At 39.0% G+C, this 21,601-nt stretch overlaps 1 protein-coding gene across 1 annotated transcript in view; it reads right to left on the reverse strand.

The window, feature by feature from the left end:
- The window catches only part of NEK9 (NIMA related kinase 9), a 43,697-nt gene that overhangs the window by 12,291 nt on the left and 9,805 nt on the right, over positions 1 to 21,601 (reverse strand). Inside the window, exons 4-14 of the mRNA XM_089522237.1 lie at positions 18,910 to 18,980; positions 17,716 to 17,821; positions 15,724 to 15,855; positions 15,269 to 15,379; positions 14,848 to 14,912; positions 10,415 to 10,465; positions 9,154 to 9,346; positions 7,406 to 7,550; positions 2,609 to 2,809; positions 2,240 to 2,286; positions 771 to 926 (exon numbers count right to left, since the gene is read on the reverse strand). Of these exons, the coding sequence (XP_089378363.1) occupies positions 771 to 926; positions 2,240 to 2,286; positions 2,609 to 2,809; positions 7,406 to 7,550; positions 9,154 to 9,346; positions 10,415 to 10,465; positions 14,848 to 14,912; positions 15,269 to 15,379; positions 15,724 to 15,855; positions 17,716 to 17,821; positions 18,910 to 18,980 (1,278 nt within the window). The remainder of the gene's footprint in view (positions 1 to 770; positions 927 to 2,239; positions 2,287 to 2,608; positions 2,810 to 7,405; positions 7,551 to 9,153; positions 9,347 to 10,414; positions 10,466 to 14,847; positions 14,913 to 15,268; positions 15,380 to 15,723; positions 15,856 to 17,715; positions 17,822 to 18,909; positions 18,981 to 21,601) is intronic.

Below are 21,601 nucleotides of genomic sequence, written 5' to 3' on the forward strand. Positions count from 1 at the left end.
TAAGCCAAAGTACTATGAGAATCAGTGCTTCCAAGGCAAGCAATTTCTGTCTAGAGCAGACTACAGTCAGCCCTTCTTATACACTGATTTTTTATACACGGATTCAAGCATCCACAGTTTGAAAATGTTCAAAATAAGTATAAATTTCAAATATCAAACCTTGATATTCCATTTTTTAATAAGGGACACCATTTTGCTATTTCATTATTTTTAATGGGACTTGAGCATCCATGGATTTTGTTATCCACGGGGGATCTTGGAACCAAACCCCAAGTATAACAAGGGTTCACTGTATTGTGTTTGTTTAGAACCCTGAAATATATCCATAATTGCAACTGTACCACATGAAACTAAATTGAATCTATTTGTTGGCAAAGAGGCAAATTGTGTTAGTTTTTTTCCCTTTCTCTCTTCAGGGTTCCAACCTTTTATGTATTCAGAATTATTTTTGTTGTTGTGTGCTTTCAAATAATTTCCAATTTATTTGTTCAGATAGGGGTTGCTTTTGCGTTCCTCTGAGTTTGAAAAAGGGTGACTTCCCTAAGGCCACCCAGTGGGCTTCCATGGCTGAATGAGGTATAGTGGTCCAACATACCATTATATCATACAAGGTCTCATTAATCATCATCATCATCATCATCATCATCATCATCATCCATATCAATAAACAATGTATGTTTACAAACAGATACACTCCACAATAGCTTCATTGCTATTATCAATAGAATATGAATTACTATTTTCCATACAGTGCTGGAAGTGCCACTCACATCGTGATTAATGATCCCTGAAGTGCACTGGTTGAGGCCCAGCTTGTTGAATTCATTTAGACCACAAGCCAACACTTTGCCTGTCTGTGTGAGCAGAAAGGTTCCATCACTGCCACACTGAACTGAAACAATATTGGAGGCTTTCTGAATTTCCACCTATAAACAAGACACATGAGACACCATTGCAAATTAATAACAATTACTTAGAAGTACAAAGCTGCAAGGACATTTGCTCAGGGATATGGGGTGTTGGGTATGACTCATTCACATGGATCAAAATTGACTCGAGGGCAGTTAACAACAACAGCAAGAAGAGATGCTGCTTCTTCTTATTTTATTCATTTATATCCCACCTTTCTCCCAATAATGGGTCTCAAGGGAGCTAGCAACATCTTTAAAAGCAATACAGATTTAAAACTATATAGAAGTGTCAATAACAATATAAATATGAATGATTTAAAAAACAATTTAAAAATTATAAAGTTAAAACATTACACATTAAAAACATTAAAATTCATTAAAAACTATACACAAATCTTAAAAAGAAGCATCCCACAGTTTGAAAAGCCCACTCCATTCAGTTTCTAAAAGCTTAATGGCATAAAAATGTTTAACTTGCTGAACAAAGGAAATCAAGGAGGGTGCCATCTCAACTTCCCTAAGGAGGATGTTCCTATGTCTAGGAGCAACCACTGAGAAGGATCTCTATCAAACAAGCTTGAGAAAGTGGGACAGAGAAAAGAGCCTCTCCAGAAGATCTAGAGCTCTAATGGGTCATAAAGAGAGATATGTCCCTTCAAATACCCTGGACTCAAGCTATATTATTCACATATATTACAATCCTAACTTCTGTTTCTGGCATATCTTGGGATCTGGAGCCGGGAAAATGGCAGTTGAGGAAAGCATTAATGTCCCACGCATCCATTTATATAGAGAGGAGACACTGCTCAGTGGTAGAGTAGATGTACTGAAGAATGAAAATACTAGGTTCATTCTCTGGCCTTTGGACAATAGAATTCAAAGATATAATAATAATAATAATAACAATAACAATAATAACAATAATAACAACAATAATAATTGTATACCCTGCTCTTCTGCCAAAAGGCTATCAGACCAGCTTACAAATTGTTAATGAGACACTTCCCTGCCCTCAGGCTTACAATCTAAAAAAAACAAAAAGCCGTGTTAGTCTGTCGAATCAATAGAGAGATCTTGTAGCACTTTTAAGACTAACTGAAATAAAGAAGTTGGCATCATACTGCCAACTTCTTTATTTCACATTTGGACAATAGACTAGGGTCATGTAGCACATGACATGATAGTCCTATGCCTAAGACTGTGAAGGGCAGCTTTGGAGTAGGCAATTCTTGGCTAGATGAGCAAATAGACTGATTTAACATATGACAGGTTCCTGTGCAGAGATATAATGAATGTACTTGGAACAGTCAAAAGTCAATCAAATTTACCTTCTGTGGGAGCCAGTGATCCTCTTCTGAATCCAAACCTAAACGGCCTGTATTTGAGGAAAGACATAAATGAGAAATACCAAATTGTCTTATTTCTAGTAGCAATCCATTTCTGAAGGCTACAGATCAATATCCAAAATTATGCACCCCAGTTTAATCATAAGGCTATCATACTGATTCCAAAGAAAGAGTTCTATCTGTTGCCAGAAGTTCCAAAACAGTGTCTTTCATTTGCCCATTTTATTCCACTGTAGAGTTACCTTTCCTATAAAAGCTGGGTATCACTCTTCTGTTGAAGTCTTTTAAGAGTTTATTTTGCTCCAGTCTACCCACCTCCCATTGAGACATTGCAGATAAAAAGTCACATACCATATTCTCCACAGCCCCATGTGTAGACCTCTCGATTTCGGGTCAGCACTGCTACATGATTATCTCCACATGACACCTGCTCCACTGGGTTGTTGAGGAAGATGTTCAGCTGCTTGGGCTCCAGTACTTCAGAGCCAAAAGCTTTGTTTACACCTATACAGCCATAGTAGTCTGAGCCAAAGGCAAAGACCTGACCCTCATCTGCATTAAAGGGACAAATGAATCTGGTAAGTTCTATTTACTTACTAGATGTACTTATCAATATGAACACTACCTACTGCCCAAGTTAACCTTCATTTTAACAAGAGATGCTTACAATGTAACCTAAACTGTTTTTATTGTGTGCCTTCAAGTTGTTTCTGACTTATGGTGACCCTATCATGGGGTTTTCTTGGCAAGATTTGTTCAGAGGGGGCTTCCCTTTGCCATCCTCTGAGATTGCACTGTGACTTGTCCAAGTGGGTTTTCATGGCTAAGCAGGGATTGTGGTGGGGGTCAATATTTATCCCTGTGTACCTGCAGCAGGCTGCACCACTCCTTTCTGTGGAAAACTGCAACTGGAAATGACTTTCAGTTGCAATTTCTGGGTTTTTCAGATTGTGGTATTAGTCTGTCAGACCTTGAAGCCCCTAGACGCAAGTAATTTAACTTTTGCTGGCATTTTTGTCTGAAAAAAATGAAGGGGTTTGAGAAGCAAAAAATGGTTAGGAGCTTCAGGCAATCTAGAATCATAGAATCATAGAGTTGGAAGAGACCGCAAGGGCCATCCAGTCCAACCTCCTGCCATGCAGGAAATCTCAATCAAAGCATCCCCGACAGATGGCCATCCAGCCTCTTTTTTAAAGACCTCTAAGGAAGGAGACTCCACTACACTCCAAGGGAGTTTGTTCCACTGTCAAACAACCCTTACTGTCAGGAAGTTCCTCCTAATGTTGAGGTAGAAGCTTTTCTCCTGTAGCTTGCATCCACTGCTCTGGGTCCTAGTCTCTGGAGCATCAGAAAACAAGCTAGCTCCCTCCTCAATATGACATCCCTTCAAGTATTTAAACAGGGCTATCATATCAGCCCTTAACCTTCTCTTCCCCAGGCTAAACATCCCCAGCTCCCTAAGTCGTTCCTCATAGGACATGGTTTCCTGACCCTTCACCATTTTGGTCGTCCTCCTTTGGATACACTACAGTTTCTCAATGTCCTTTTTGAATTGTGGTGCCCAGAACTGGACAAAGCTTGCCATCCCTGATTTAGATCATGCTAGACCAATTGCACACTTGGATTAACATGCCACATATTGACTATAGTATCTGTTGTTGTTAACTGCCATAAAGTTGATACAATTTATGTTAATCCCATGAATGAGAAACCTCAAAGTCATCCTATCATCAACAGCCCTCTTTAGGTCTTGCAGAGTCATAACAATGGCTTCCTTGATCAAGTTCATCCATCCATAATACAGTCTTCCTCTTTTCCTAACACTTTCTACCATCAAGTATTCTTCTGTTTTCTGTGTCTTCTTATGATATGTCCAAAGATGACAGTCTCAGTTTAGTCATCTTGGCTTTCAGGGATGGTTCAGCTTGATTTGTTCATTGATTTGTCTTCTTAGCAGTCCACAGCATAAGTAGAACTCTTTTTCAGCACCACAGTTCAAATTAGTTGACTTTCTTCCTATCAGTTTCCTTCATTGACCAGTTTTCACAACCATATATAGAAAGTGGAAATAGGATGGCATGGACAATCCTAACTTTAGATTTCAATGATATAGCTTTACGCTTCAGGATCTTGTCTAATTGCTTCATAGCTGTCTTACAAGTGGTGGTCTTCTTCTGATTTCTTGACTGCAATCTCCATTCTGATTAATGACTGAGCTGTTCCAACATCATCATCATCATTATTATTGTTATTATTATTATATATTATTTATATAGTGCTGTACATTATGGATGGAGTCTCCTTTCTGACAGCTGCTGGTGGGGTGCTTCATGGAAAGAGGTATAGAAAACCTTAAACTATTTTAGTGTCTTCATCTTCCACTTTAAAATTATGCAAAACTTCTGTGGTCATTATTTTTGTTTTCTTACTCTTCAACTGTAAACTTGCCTTTCAACTTTCTTCATTAACGTTCCTCAGTAATCTTTCCAAGTCTTTCCTTTTTTGTTTCCAAGGCCCTATACAGACAGGCCAAAATAAAGCTGCTTCAGGTCACTTTGGAGGTATGCTGTTTACATGATGCATGCATCCTAAGAGTCCGGAAGCTGCACCAAAGCTGTGCACCAGTCCTTAGGACTGGATCGTGGCTTTGGTGCAGCTTCCGGGTTCTTAGTATGCATGCATTATTTAAACAGCATACCTCCAAAGTGACTCGAAGCAGCTTTATTTTGGCCTGTCTGTATGGGGCCCAAGTAATCTTTCCACGTCTTTGCTATTAGTACTGTGGTTTCATCTGCATATCTTAAATTGCTGATGTTTCTTTCTCCAATTTTCACACCTCCTTCCTCCAAGTCTAACCCTGCTTTAAATGTTTGTTCAACATTCAGATAGGGTGATAAAATGTAGTCTTGCCTGACTCCCTTGCCAATTAGACTGGAATGAATATTGAACATTTCTGTGGGCCATTTTTTTGTTTTCCATATTTGTTGACAAATTTTAGTTAGAACTAGAGCAGGTGTAGCTTGAAGAAGCTCTATTGGTATACCATCTGTTCTTGGTGATTTGTTTTTCCCAAGGGCTCTGAGTGTAGCTTCCACTTCACTTTCTAAAATTGTAGGTTCATCTTCAAATGATTCTTCCTTGAATGAATCAGTCATCCTTTCATCTTGTTTGTAAAGTTCTTCAGTGTATTGCTTCCATTATGTAATGTGTTTCCCTGCTGGTAATTTAAATTTCCCTTTGATTTCAGATCTTGTGAAAGAGGTCTCTTGTTCTTCCATTTCTGTTGTAATCTTCTATTTCTCTGTACTGATTATTATACAGTGCACACTCCCCTTATGCGGGGATCCGTTCCAGATCGCTCCGCGTAAGGGAAATTCTGTGTGTGCTGGAGCCCCGTTGGAAGTAATGGGGCCTCTGTCTGTGATGCGTGGGAGCGCGCGCCACATTAGTTTTTCCGGGGCACGCACCGGACTCTTTCAGTGCGGCTTTCAGCATAAGCTGAAAGCCGCGTATGGCATGCCCGCATAAAATGCAGGCACACTTTAGTAGTTTTCCTTATCTGTGTGTGCAAGATGAACAGTTGCGCTCAAGGTTTATGATCCAACTTCTGTCACCTTTTACTTCCCATCTGTCCTTAACTGCTTGAAGAATTCCATCTGCCATCCACTGAGGCTTCTCTTTTTTATAGCTGTAAAAAGTATCTTTCTAGGACAGGACAATGTCCCTGGTTTTAGTCCACAGTTCTTCTGGCTCTCAGTCAGTTAAGTTTAATCGTATAAATCTATTTTTTTAAAAAAACTTTATCTTTAAATTCTATGAGGATATTCTTTAGGTTGTTTTTTTTAATGTGACAGTTGGTTTAGTATTCTTCTTTAGCTTTCTTCTAATTTTTAGTATCAGCAATTCATTGGCTGTGCCACAATCTGCTCCTGTTATTTCTGCAGAATGAATGCATCTTCTCCATCTTCTCCATCTAATTATGTAGTCTGGCAATGTTCATGTATATTGGCATCTCTTGGGTTGCTTGAGTAAGTCGCTGTCCTGCTTCATTTCTTGACGCTGGGCCAAACTTTCTACAATCTTTTATTTATCTCTGTTTCCTACTTTTGCATCCCAATTGCCCATGATTACAAGTCCTGGTTTGGTGTGTAATCAATTTTTTCTTGGATTCCAGAACAGAATCTTTCAATATTTTACATCTGCCTCTGTAGTTTGAGCATAAACTTGAATTATGGTTATATTGATGGGTTTTCCATGAAGTCTTATTGATAATTTTCAGAGACATAGCTGTGCTATCAGCATGCAAAGGGATCTTGTAGCACTTTTGAGAAAAACTGAGTGAAAGATGTTGTAGAATAGGCTTTTATAGACATGGGCTACAAGGCATCTGAGGAAGAAGCCCAAGACTATGAAAGCTTATTCTACAGCTGCTTTCGCTCAGTTAGTCTCAAAGGTTCTATAGGATTCCTTTGCACACTGATATTATTCAGAGTTTGCATTATATCCTTTGACTGCTTCTGATACATCGTTCCTCACTATTAATGCCACCCCCTTTCTTCTTAGATTTTCATTTCTTGAGTAAAACACTATGTAATTATCTGATTCAAAATGTCGCATTCCTGTCCAATTTAGCTCCTTACACCAGATACTGCAATGTTTATACAGTCTATTTCTTATTTTGCTATCTCTAGCCTCCCGATTCATGCTTCTCACACTCCATGTTCCTGGAATATGTAGTGTGCAGCTTTCCTTTCACCTCTATACTATTCTATAATATAATGTGACCCAAATCTTTATTGTGAAAACATACGGAGGGTGCCATCTGCAATCTTTTGTGACTGTAAAGCATCTATCATCTTTTTGTGTTTTATTGTACTGGTTTTATGTTGCGCATGATCTTGAAATTTAGCATGTGGATGGTATATAGAAGTTTAAACTATAAAATAAATAATTTTGTTCTTGGAAAGCAGTGCTAATTCCAAAATTGCATTAAAGCAGCTGTGGGCTTGTTCTCCCTGAAGATTACTTGTATTTTGTCAGTGCCAGAATATTTCATGTTTTCTTGCTAGCAAGTGTACTTTTTTTCTTTCAGTCAATATATTTCAGTCTTCAAGGAATATATTTTGGCATGTTTAACCCATCTTTCACCTGTAATGCAAACAGTAAAGTCATCTCCACAAGACACTTGGTGAATGGCTTTTCCCTGCAATTTTTCCACATGCTTCGGCTGTCGGTAAGAAGCTTTGTCTCCATGCCCCAGTTGACCATGCAATTTGGTGCCACCTTGCATGTTCTGTAAAAAGCAGAAGCATTGTACAGTACACTAAAATATGCAAAACCAGAACTGTCAGGGGAATTATTAATAACTTTGAAGAGATGGAACCAAATAACAAACAATATAAACATATCATCTAGGATCCAGAGAGATCCATATTCCACCTCTGGGCTTTGGGGTGCTTTGGAGGAGGTATGGTTGCTGCCACCACAAAGAGGAAGCAGAAAAGATCTATGGTATTCTATATACTGTCCTTCAGCAAATAAGGCTGAACTCTCAGTACAGGATATCACCTTTTATCACTTCTTATGTGACAACCATTTGCAGGAAATTGTGAAGAATTTCTGTGCAGCAGTACCAACAATCAATATTGACATGAGGCTATTTCAAAACAGAAATAAAATTGGGAATTTAGAAGGAAAAAAACTTCTCTTCATACTGAATATATGAATTATGCTTTAGGAAAAATCCATTCGGCACTGCTTTTCTCCAATGCTTCCCTTGCTTCTCTTTCTATACACTCAAATCACTTGTTTACGAAAGGAAATGCTTTCACAGTCGGCAAGTCATGATGGCAAAATATTGGCTAGAATCCTACTGCCTAAAATCCCCTAGTTACACCAACATATGTAGTTTTGAGGCCATTTCAGAAAGAAGTATATAGTATCTCCTTCTGCTATGCCCCTGCCCCAGGTATTCAACAGCAGCAGAGAGGGTCCCCTGGTGCAGGTCCACCAGCCACTAACTAGCTGCAGAAGTACAGTCAGGCAGGTTCCAGCTTTCCTTCAATATCTGGGGAAAGATGGTGCTCTTTCTTCCCCAGGGAGTTAGACAGCATCCAGGAGCACTTTTGCACCCTATCAGTGGTCAGGTTGAACAGAGTTTCAGTGGAGAATTCCACTCCTCATGTCTATGCACCCAGGGAAGAGTATACTCTGCTCACCAGATAATACTCTGCTCACCTGCTAATCTCAGCTATTATTTCCAGTATTGGAGGAAAAATAGCTGCTTTGGGAAATGCAAGCAGAAGGATGCTACTGAAATCTCTTCCTGCTTCTATACTCGCCATAAGTGCATGACTGGATTATGTAGTCAGAGAATGTTGGATTACATAGGCTTTCAGCCTATGGCTGGATACGTCTTACATTCTTATTTGTTTGTGTTCCATTTTCTGATTTTATCAGTATAGTTATTTAGAGTACTTCCTGCTTTTTGACAGAATGGACACCAAAGCAACTTACAATACACAATTCAAGCCCATATAAACCAAAGCCCTTAGCTAATTAGGAAAGATACTGGTCCCACTCTTTTGTCAGTGGATAGGGCCAGAGTGTCTTTCCTTTCAGCTTTACAGTCCTAGGGCAACTTAATAGTTAGGAGCAACTGTTCTGGGGGGAGGGGGAAAATCTTCCTCTAGGTGTTCTTTCTTTGGCTGATGGATGCTGCCCAGCTGGTCTTCCCTGTGCACTATATTGTCCTGAGAGGCAGAGGGAGCAAACCTGTTCCTCTAGTTGATAACAGAAGTCAGAGATTTGTGATTATGAGAAGTAACTTAAATGAAGTGGTTCATTTGACTATCTCCTTCCAACCTTCCCTATTTATTTCCAAATACTTTACTTACCACCCAGGTATAGAGCTCCTTCTCTACTGTCACAAGTGCAAAGTGGGTGTTTCCAGCACAGACTTGTCGTGCACTGCAGCCACCTTTAATGACATCCAGCTTCTGAGGAGTGGACTTCCCACCGCCCCATACATATACTTCACTAGTGCGTGAAGTCACCACCGCAATGGGAGCATCATTCATGGTACTGGTTCTGCAAAAAAAAGAGAGAGAGACAAGTATGAAGACACTGTTTAATATGAAATGCTTTTCAAAGCCATTACATAGGGGACAAGCTAGAAGATAATTATGTATCCATGTCCTCAACAAAAAACACTTCATATAAATTCTATCATATTTTCAAAGCATACATTCAGTTCCTAATCCCAACTAGAATAGACCTACTAAATCAACAGGAACGTGGTAACACAACACTTGTTTAAGTTCCATTGGTTCTCTCAATGTACTTTAGAAGGAACTAACCATTAGATTTAGGGCCAAATATACTCAGTCTTTTCAGAGGCCACATACACAGGGTCAGGAATTTTGAAGCAGCAAACATGAAAACAGGTAAACAAATGCTGCAAATAAAGTAAATAAAAATCAGAAACTAATTTGACTGTGGTCTAATCTGCATTGCAGAAATAGTGCAGTTTGACACCACTTTAACTGCCACAGCTCAATGTTATGTAATTCTGGAATTTGTAGTTTTGTGAAATATTTAGCCTTCTCTGTTAGAGAACTCTGTTACCAGAACAAACTACAAATCCCAGAATTCCATAGCATTGAGCTATGGCAGTTAAAACAGCATCAAACTGTGTTATTTCTGTAGTGTAGATTAGACTTCTGACAATGCATGACAACTCATGCACAGCTTCTGAACTTCCACAAGTAGCAATATGAGCAAATCTCATGAAAGAGAAAGAGCACAAATACTTTGGCAACTGTGCTCAGAACACACTATAATACATACAGATGTCTATTTTTTTCATTATTAAGACTCTTCTTCTTTCATCTCAGTGAAGAAAACAAAAGAAATATCCAACAGTACCATGCTTTGTAAATACAGTTTGGTATGAAGTGAAAAGCCTATTATGTAGCATGGGTGAAACAACATGAGTAGGAGCTAAAACTCTAAGTCTTATGAAATTATGATGAATTCTACTTTTATATATGCATTGAAAATATTGTAAAGATAATATTGTTTCACAAACAAGTAAATAATAAATAAGTCTAGAAATTGATTATCTTCAATTACATACTTCAGCACACACTCCATTACCTTGGTCGTTTATTTGGGCCATTAAGCAGCACAACTTTCTCCTCCATTTCCCTGCCAGGATAAAGAACAAGTGATTAGAAGACCACTAATAATCAATTAGTGTAGCACTCTGGACAGGGAATCCCAATGTGAGCTTCAAACATTCCAGCAAAACAGAAGAATAACTCTTCCACCAAACTGTATTGCATTATTGCCAGTGGTGCAACATGGCTGGGCCTGTTCATACTCTTAAACAAATAAACAACAACACAAACAAATAAATAACAACAATATTTACAGAAAGAAAATCCTGATCAAATCTTTTACAATAATACATATCCAGAAAACAACACACACACACAAATGTATTTTAGGCCTGAAATGCATGGGCCAAATAAAGCAGCTTCCACACACTTTGGCACTGTGACGTTTAGATGACACATGCCCCCAAACCGGCTGGAAGTTGTGCTGATGTCGCTCTTATGGGCCAAGAGATGGACCTTTTAGGAGCAGATTAAATCTGTTCCTGCTGGTGGCCCATTTGGGACTGCAGTGGCGACCCAATTTGGAAGCAGGCCATGCGGTCTCCACAGTCCTGGCACAATCAGGGCTGGAATAGCCAGAGGCCTCTCCCTCGAAGCTGTGTGCTTTGGCCCCAAGTCTGTCTTGTATAGATTTAGGCCCAGATAGCATGGATTCAGAATTACATAGAATGGAAATCTGTTAACTGAATTTCCTGATGAAAGGAAGCATTTTTTTTCCAATTCCACATTTCCTTTATTAGCCTACTCTGAAATATTTAGGACATCTTCCTAAACAGCAAGCTTTGTCACTGAGGGCCACAGGGAGGAAAGGGAAATTGGTAAATCTTGCTGCCTTTCCCATTCTTCCAATAAGGAGCCTCTGCAAATGGAAGAATTCTTTCTTTTCATTTGGGAAGAGTCCAGTTTGGCTCCATCCTACAGACTGCTTGTACATTTGGCTGCGAGTCCAAGGATGAACTACTGCATTAAGCTGTAGAGAGAACCAAACAACTAAGAGACAGTAAGCAGACATGGTCATCAGAGGCTATTAAGCAAAAAGGGTGAGAACCACAGAACTGAAAGTGTTGACAAAGAGGATTAAGGCACATGAAGAGTTAACAATGCACAGGGAGTCCAAGGGAGTGAAAGTAAAATCAATACATTGTATATACTGATGTATAAGTCTAGAAATTTTAGTCAAAAAATTGACCCTAAAAATCTGAGTCAACTTATCCATGGGCCAATATGAATACAGCCTGTCCAGTCCATACATGGGCTTGTCATATGCGGATTTAAGCTTCCATGCACGGCAAGCCCTAGGACTTAAAATAATGCACATCCCCGTGATGCATGCATGGCCATAGAAATCAATGGGACTTGAGGTCCCTCATTTTTGTCACCAGGGGATCCCCCTGTGTGTGCAAAGAGCCCACTGTACTGTACTGTACCTCTTATTTAAAAAGGAACTGTCCTCTGGTGAAAGGCAAGAATGTAATCTTTCTTGGAAGTACTGACCCCCTTCTACTCTCTCATCCATCAAATCATTAGTGTGAGCAAACAGTTACATCTGCTGAGATTTTGTAAGTTCTTTGGCATTGTTTTCCTTTGCTTCAGCCTTTTTAGGTCCTTTGTTTTATGTGCCTATGTGTTTCCCTTGATTTATCTACAGGTCATATCAAAACCAATAATTCTGGCTCCCAAAATTTGGGCCTTGACTTATACACAAGGTCACGTTATAGTTGGGTACGTATTCTTTCAGATACCTTACTAATAGTATCATTCTATTTTTATTTTTTTTCTAATACATGTGACTGGGCATATCAGCTCCTTGAAATGATTTCCCTTCTAAAACAACATTCTGTAAATAATTTATTAATAATAAACAATATAGCTTTTACAATGTCAAAGTGTTTCATGTAACTAATCCTCACAGAAATCCTAGAAGACAGACAGTATAGGCCCACCTCAGTTATCAAAACCTGACACAGAAGCTCCTTTTTACAAAAATTTTTATGCCTGCCCAACCCCCCTCCCATTTTTCCTAATTTGCTGTTTAGCTGTAACTTGTTGGTGTTTTTTTAAAGCAGTATCAGGATTAGGAGCATGGTGAAGGAGGGCTGGAGAAACAGGTTCTCAGTATCAGGTTGCAAAGGCATGTCTGTAGTAAAAAGTGCAATGAAGCTTAAGGTGGGGAAAAGTGGGATTTACTCTAGCCAATCCTACTGTAGTTGTGTTCCTGTATAAACAGTCAACCTAAACAGCGGCTCCCACCAAAATTTCTTACTAAGCAAAACATAAATGAAAAAGGGGGAGAACAGATAATCCTACCTTACCAGCAGCCCACAGCATGTTAAAAAAGAGCCTAGATCTTCAAGTTTGACCACCAAAACAGAAATCATAAGAACGGTGGAGGATGGTGGAAGAAAAAAATGGTCCTTGCATGTATTTTAGAACAAGCTTTCAAGTGGTCTCTTGAAAATGTTTTTGTTTATTTATGCAAGGCTTACTTGATCCTGTTGTTTCATTTCCCTATCCACAGATTGTTTATCCAATGATTCAAGCATCCATGGCTTGAAAATATTTTAAAAATATGGAAATTCCAAAAAGGAAACCTTGGTTTTGCCATTTATATAACAGGCAACATTACTATGCAATTGTATTTAATGAGACTTGAACATCCATGGATATCGGTATCCATGGTGGTGGTGGGGTTTTTTTTTCCTGGAACCAAACCCCAGCAGATACCAAGGACCCACTGTTTGTATGTGGTTAATTTTAGATAAAAGGTTTGGTGAAATTTCTCTGGTACCAAGGTTTCTGTTAAGGAGCTAATACCCAGGAACCCATTTAATTCATTAACTGAGGCATTCCTGTATTATTCTTCCAAATGAAGGCTTCTGAAGTTTTAGAGATGTGGTGACTGTGCAATCCAAAGTTGAATTGAAGGGTAGAGAGGAATAAAGCAATGCACCTAGTGCCTGCTCTGGAGGATAGAAGCTCACACTGGTCAGGGCAGAAGATATGGAATGTTTTTCTGTTGGCAATCCAGACTGCTTGTTATTTCCCCACTCCTTTGATACAATGGCACGAAGCTCCTTACACCAGCTCTGGGGGCCCTTAGGGACTTTGGATCAAGCAGATCAAAAGCTATTGTGTCCTGTCTCCACAATGCCCAATTCCAGGGCTTTATGCAACTGCTAATAGCAAGTGACAGCACTCTCTCTTCCTTCAACACTGGATGATAGGGATGCAATTGGTTTAGGTCTGTTTTGCCCAATGCTTTGTTTTCTGAGGTTTTCCTTCTCTTTTCAGCTATGATTAGAAAACTGTAGTAGTAGTTTTCTAATTTATTGTGAAGATTCCTCCTACAAAATCACCACTGAAAAGCAAAGGCATGCATTCCCCCTCAGAATTTGTCAGAACCCATAATGTTTAAAAAGGATCCTTGATATTTCAGACTCCTGAGACATTAATGAACATTCACCGAAAGAGTGGGACTTAAAACAATTGCAATATCATGAGTTCTGGGTGATAATTATTATATGCAATTTTGCATACAAGGCAAATTATGCAATAAGGGCTAAACCAGCATCCTATCTATTAAGAAATTTATCTGTTCAATTCTGGGGGAGCCCCCCCCCCCCCCCGCTTCTCCACCGTACTTTGGATCATAGCACACTGCATTTCACAGGACCCTGCAACATGTGGAATATCCTTTTCAAGAGGAATGCCCTATGCACTCATCTATATTCATCTCAATGAATTTGCAAGCCTGAACCAATATAAACCTGAGACCAGCCAGTCAAAACTGGGGGGGGGGGGGGAGTTGTTTGAATATATATGTTCCAAACATATGTCTTATATTCTGTACTGTTTAATACTTTCAGAGATTGCTGCCTCTAGTTTTTAAAACCAGTGTAGAAAGGTAGGCATAAATATTATCTTATCATAAAAAGCAACTGATTATTTGATTTTATGTCTCATCAGTGAATGGACAGCCCAAATGACCAAATATATGAAACACCAGTATGACTATGCCAGGAATAGGTACAGTACAGCTTTGGCGTGACGTATAGTCAGTATCTTTAACCTCCAACTACACTTTATTCCAGGAACCTTCCAGGAGCAGCAAATCACCTGTTACATAAGGCTTAGCTTCTCCTCCACAATAACTGTTGACATTAAAAAAAAACCAAAATCCCCCCCCCCCCCCATTTTCTGGCAATCTAGATGGCCTCCAGAAGACCCCCAGCACCATTGAAGTTGTCCACACCTGAATTAGGCTGCAAAATAGGGGTGGAAATTCTTGTGTTAAACTGCAACTGTTAGCAGCCTTAGGCAGCATAGCAAGTGATCCACCTCTGTAGTAGAAGATTCTGTGGACTTTCCTAACCTATATAATCCACATCCAAGACATGTATGGCAGTTTACCTCCTGTATTTGCTGATAACAGGGTTTTCAAGCAGATCATCAGCAGTAGGCCTCTTCTCAGGATCCTGAAAGAGGTGAGTGACAGGTCACTCCCTAAGGAAAGGGATCATTTTTCAACAATTAAGTCTTAGGACAGATTAAATAATCACATCCTTATGGTGTTCCCCCAGTTTCCCAAAACAAAGAGAATCAAAATTATAAAGTTAGCAAGAGGTTTAGCATTAAAGGCACTTCAAAGGTAGAAATATTTTAGCAGCTTCCAGATTGTTCGTGGGCAACCAAGAGTACTAAATGTGCAGAGCTCAAACAAATAGAATGCTCACAGATGTACATTTTCAGCCATTAAGGCCCTTCCCCCACTTTATTTTGAAGCCGTGTGAGAAAGTGAAAGAAAGTTGAAAGAAATCTGCATCTCACCAACCTGATCAAGGCAAGAGTGTACCATCTGGATGAGATCAAGAGAATAAACACTGGAATCAACTTCCATTGCCCGGTTCCCCTGCACAATCTTTACACAGAGATTCAAGGGATTCTAGGAAGGAAATGAGAAAAATCAGAATGAAGCTGGAGGAATGTGCCTGAGAAAATGAACTGTGGACCTTGGTTATGTATTTTCTCACTTTGGTTCAAATATGATACATGTTCTAGATAGGTCCAGAGTATTAAAAAAGACTTCAGAAATAAACTAAAAGGGACTGGCATCTCTAAAATGGGGATATCTTATTGACCTAAACATTTCACTGATACACAATATTAAAACTGGGGCATTTTGAACATGCTTGAGCACACACACACACACACACAATTAATTAAAAAGACTGAGGAAAGTCATACAGTGCTAATCACTGCCATACTTGTCCCACAGCTGTGACTTACCGTTGCATCAAATGTTCTCTTCAGTGTGAGGAGCTCAGAGGCAACACAGCCAACTGCCCAGATATCAGATTTAAAGCTGTATTTTACTCCCTGGCAAAGCTCTGGAGACATGTAGTATGGGGTTCCTACCAACTATAAAACACAGTATAATGTTAGTGTTATAGTACCTCCTCCTTCATAAAAAATGATTACACATTTTTATGTGTTTCTCCTGCAAGTGCCAATATCCAGCCATTTTATATAAAATTCCCCACCATACACGCACAAAAGAGAAAATTAAAAAATCAACCATGTTTTGACCATTGACCACCATGTCCAAAATCTTGAAATTTTAGTAAATTGTATTTCAGGGAAGCATAACTGCTACCTTCATGAACATCCAGGATTCCAAATCCCATTGGTAGTCATGAGTAGTTAGGGAATGTTCAAGTGTAGTTGTGTCAAAAATCAGTGTTTCTTTATGGTAGCCTTGGCTGAATATGATCTACACTATTCTGTAACTTGCACCTGCCTGAAAGTGCCCTTCATGAAGTGAGATATCTTTTGCCAGTCTAGATGTCTTGCTTAGAATAAACCTTTCCTTTAAAATACCACTTTCACTTTCATTCTTTATATGCTTTGCTCAGTCTCTTGTGTTGCCCCTGCAGAGAAAGGGTGGAAAGCACAGTGCAGGTAGACCCCAGCAATGTCCCACTGCATTGCTGCATAAGGGGGATTCAAATCAATCATCAAACAATTGATGATTCAGTAGTTATTAGATCTAAATTAAGGACTGAAGCTTGTAAAAGGAAGCAAAATGAAAGGGAAGGTAGTAACAAATAAATAACAGGTGAGCAAATAATTAAGTTAACACTGGGGTGAGCCAAGTACAGCTTGCTGGCTACATATGGCTCTCTAAGCCTTCCTTTTGTGACTTGGAGTCCTGCCAACACAAGGGGACGGGGGTAGAAATTTTGTATTTTCTGTTTCTGGAAGCATTCAGGAGCAGCTTTGTATTGAGGCAGTCAGCCCCTCCCCAAAAATCCATTGCCCCCCAATAAAAACAGATTTGAAAATGTTTGCCTTCTAACTTGTGTGTGTTTTTGTTGTTTGATTTCAGGCTCATTGTGACCAGTGGTGTGTGTCTGAGATGACAATTTGGCCCCAATCCTGCCAAAATTTCCCAGGTCTTACTTAACAGAAAAGACAGAATATGATATATAAGGATTTGGAACTAAAATTGTGGGAAATATTCAAATATCAGATGGTAAACATGCTTATTTAAATCACTAGATATTAGATATACTTTTAGGAAGAGGATTTAGTCCATGTCAGTTACTTCTTTCAACATATATTCTGATGTGAAGTCGAAGGCTTTCATGGCCGGCATCCATCGTTTTTTGTGGGGTTTTCGGTCTATGTGGCCATGTTCTAGAAGAGTTTCTTCCTGATGTTTCGCCAGCATCTGTGGCTGGCGAAACGTCAGGAAGAAACTCTTCTACAACATGGCCACACAGCCCAAAAACCCACAAAAAACTAACATATATTCTGCTTCACAGATAACTGAACAGATCTTGCTCTAATATCTACATGTAACATTCCTTTTTGGGAAATGCTAGATTGATTGTCATGACAAAACAAAAACAAAGTAACAAACAGCTTCATTTATATACCGCTTCATACTGAACTAACAGTGTCTAAGCGGTTTACAACTGTAAGATAATTGCCTCCAACAAACTGGGTACTCATTTTAATGACCTCAGAAGGATGCAAGCCTGAGTCAAGCTTGAGCCCTTTTGCTGGTATTGAACTCACAACCTTATGATTTTGAGTGAGTGGCTGCAGTACTGGCATTTAACCACTGCACCACCAGGGCTCTTATGCATAACATGCAAACTGAATCAGTAAGTGATAGCATGAAATGATGTCAAATCTCTGACAACATATATACAATTCCCAAACACGTGAACAGGAAAATTATTCTATCAATATAATAAACCTGCAAACACTCACAGTTTCAGCCATGGAATACTCAGAGTTCAGCTTTTTTGCCAAACCATAGTCACCTAGTTTGATAAGATTTACTTTGGTGAGGAAGATATTCAGTGTCTTTATATCTCTAGAGAAGAAAAAAAATAAAGTTTTATATATTTCTTCAAATCGTCTGCATGAAAACTTATGTGATGACTCTTCATTCAACAACTGATTCCCTGGCTCTAATCTAGTTGGGACAAACCAACACAATTGCAACTGTAATATGCTTCCATTCCATTTTTACTATTGTCAGTCTGAAAGTGTTAACTCATTTCTCTTAATGCTTGAAGTCTCAAAACTAAATCTAATTGCTAGTCCCCAAGCCTCAGATTTTGATCCTAGTATCTATCGATTAAAGTGCTTTACAAACATGGGAGTATAAAAACATCAACAACATTGTTTTAATTGGCAATAATGACTGATGTTAATGATTTTATTCTCCAGGTTTTAGAAATAATCCATTATACTGTCTCTAGTTTCATAGGCAACATAAAATGCAGAAATGATAAGATCAAAGGGTACAGCTTTATAATCATTTTGCTAGTCCTCACACTAAAAAATTAGCTTTTAAATGTAAATAAGGGAATAACCTAAGTCGATGTACATAATGCAGTGAGGAAGTAATTTGTGTTAGGAAAACTATTTGTGTGCTCAAAGGAACACAAAACAAACCATCTTGCATCCATTTAATCTAGGCTGTTATTAATTTATTTACAATGTTTATACTCCATCTTTCCATCTAAAATGTCTAAGGGAGATAACAGAAATAAAAGCATAAAATACAATAAATTAAAAAAAGAGAGTAAGAAAGTTAAGGACAGTTTAAGAACCAGCCAACAAAGCAGAAATAGCTAGGATACAGCAGGGCAAAGACTACAGCAACCTCAGAAGACTAAAAGCCTGCTGGATAATAAAGGTCCTTATACACAACAAGGAGGCAAGACAGCATACGAGCTCCTCAGCCAGGATGCAGCCACTGAAAGGGCTCCTAATTATTTAATTGGTATTTCTGGATTCTGTAAACAGAAAAATAACCAGGAAGCAAAAGGAATAGTATATTTGCTGTGGTTTGAAAACTAGAACAATTGAAAAGTAACATGCATACTCCCTGATCAATGAAATCCTTATTTTTGGGCACTAGACCAATTAGTTCTCACGTCATTCAACACCCACCTGTGAAGGATTCCTTCCCTGTGGATACAGCTCACTGCTGATACAATCTGAAAAAGGTACCACAGCACCATCTGCAAAGAGAGTTCGCACATAAATAAGACATTTGAGAAAACAGATAGTAAGCATACTAGAAATGTAGCTTTCAAATGTGAATAAGCATATCCTAGCTGAACCACATTTACAAAGAAAATGTTTTTTCCACAGTGCTAAGATCTTTTTCAAGAGATAGTCTTTCCAGGATGATGTGGTCATGAGCCCTTCAAGGTAACAGTTGGTAAATAAATTGGAAACTTCAATTTAAAAATAATTAGGAGTGACAGCTAATACTTGCATGCTATCATGGCATAAGCCTTTACAATCCTCAAATTGAATTATTAATGCTCATGCTGCAATTCAGTCTTGGAAATTAATGCTATTAGCCAGCGATTGGAAACATGTGGCTCTCCTCATATTGGTGAACTACAACTCCTATTATTCCTCACCATTGTGTGAGCAAATGATACAAAACTGTGTTATGACTGATGTAAGTTGTAGTCCAACAACATCTGAATGGCCACACTACCTCCACCCTTGCTATTAGCAAATGATACAAAATTCCAATATTTATTCCCTAAACAGCAATGTTATATCCAATGTTGCACAAATAAATTTCTTTTCACACAACACCTCCTTCCTTGCCTTTCTGTTCTCCCTCTGGAGCCCCCAGCCCCAAAGGCAGATTTTGCAAACTGGAGGGTGAGTCGGAGGAGGAATCAATTACTTCCGCATTGTCTGTTGTCATGGTGGATATAACCCACCAAGTCTGAGACCACTTGTAAAATCAGACATTTACTTCCTTCATTGGTAACTCCCCATTTAAATGACTATAATGCACTTTTTGTACAACTGCCTTAGAAAATAATTCAGAAGATTCAATTGGCAAGAGTACAGCTATACAAAAATCATAGAGTTGGAAGAGACCACAAGGGCCATCCAGTCCAACCCCCCCGCCATGCAGGAACTCTCAATCAAAGCATCCCCGATAGACAGCCATCCAGCCTCTGTTTAAAGACCTCCAGGGAAGGAGACTGCACTACACTCCGAGGAAGTGTGTTCCACTGTTGAACAGCCCTTACTGTAGCATGTAGCAGCTAGATTACACAAGAGAGAAATTTGAAACTGCATTTCTGCTGCTAGCTTTTATATGTTTCTATGATATGTGCTTTTTTATATACTAAAAAGCTTTTGTCACTTTGAGGAATTTAATTTGTAGAAAACCAGTGCATATATTTTGTTTATAAATAAATCATAGAGTTGGTAGGGCCCCCAACATAGAGTATCCCCAGCAGGTAGCTGTCCAGCCTGTTTCTGAATACATCCAGAAAAGACGGCACCACCACCACCACTCTAAGCAGTTGGTTCCATTGCTGAACCACTCTCACTCACTCCCTAGCATCTCTGTGCATGGGAATCTGCCCAGTATTTCTCATAGCTTGATAAAATTAGCTTTCCTGATATCCAATGTCCACATTCGACTATACTTGTCTTTGCGCCTGTCCCACAATCATGAATTCTAGCACTACATGGTCACTCCCCCTAAAGCAGCAATTCCTTTGATTCCAGTGAGCAACTCCTCCTATTGGTTAGGATCAAGTCCAAGACTGCTGATCCCCTTGTCCCTTCCTCCACCTTTTGAAAGAGGGAATTATCTGTAAGGCACATCAGAAATTTGTTGGAAAGCCTATGCTTAGCAGTTAGTCTTCCAGCAGATGTCAGTAACTGAAGTCCCCTATAACTACTAGTTCTTGCTTCTTGGAGACTTCTGACATTTGTTTCAGAAATGCATCATCTATCACATCTTGGTTTGGTGGCCTGTAGTAAACTCCTATAACAGTGTTGCTCTTATTTCTTTCCCCATTTATTTTTACTCAAATGCACTCCATTGGTCCAGTTTGATCACTCATGTGGATTTCTGTACAAGTGTCTTTGATGTCTAATTCTATTTCACCTCCCTTTCGTCCCCATCTATTCTTTTTGAATAGATTATAACCTTCAATTGTTATATGCCAATCATGTCAGTTATCCTATCAAGTTTGTTTTATCCCATAAAGTCATATTTACCTTTCCCACATTAGGGCTTCAAGCATGCCTTGTTTCTCAAACTCTGTGTATTGGTGTACAGGTATCTAAAGTGTTGTTTGTTCTAATCTTTTATTTTACTACTAGTTTTACTGTAGCTCCCATTCTCTCCCTCAGCTTCTGGCCTCTTAAGATGTATGGGCCATTTAAACAGCATTCCTCCAAAGTGACCCGAAGCAGCTTTATTTTGGCCTGTCTGTTCAGACCCTAAGTAAGGTTGCCTGATGTCCCAGATTATAAGAGATGTCCCTTATAGGGCAGGCATGCAGGCAACCCTTATTATAAGGGATGTCCTCTTTTTTGAACGTTGGGAAGCTTTCCTTTTACATAAACTGAACAAGATGGCAAAACATTCTGTATTTTGGGGGGGGGTTTCCCCAGTAAAGATAGAAATGTGTGCTTCGTGTAATTTATAAATGGGGACAATATGTTAATTCTACAGAGAAATAAACAACTAAGGGTATAGCTGTACTGTACAAATAACGCAGTGACACCACTTTAATTGGCATGGCGTCATCCTACAGAATCCTGGAATTTGTAGTTTTGTGAGTCACCAACAATCTTTGACAGTGGC

This window comes from Sceloporus occidentalis, unplaced genomic scaffold (assembly GCF_023333645.1).
Source record: "Sceloporus occidentalis isolate IW3139 unplaced genomic scaffold, rSceOcc1.0.p SCAF_4, whole genome shotgun sequence".
Lineage (NCBI taxonomy): Eukaryota > Metazoa > Chordata > Lepidosauria > Squamata > Phrynosomatidae > Sceloporus > Sceloporus occidentalis.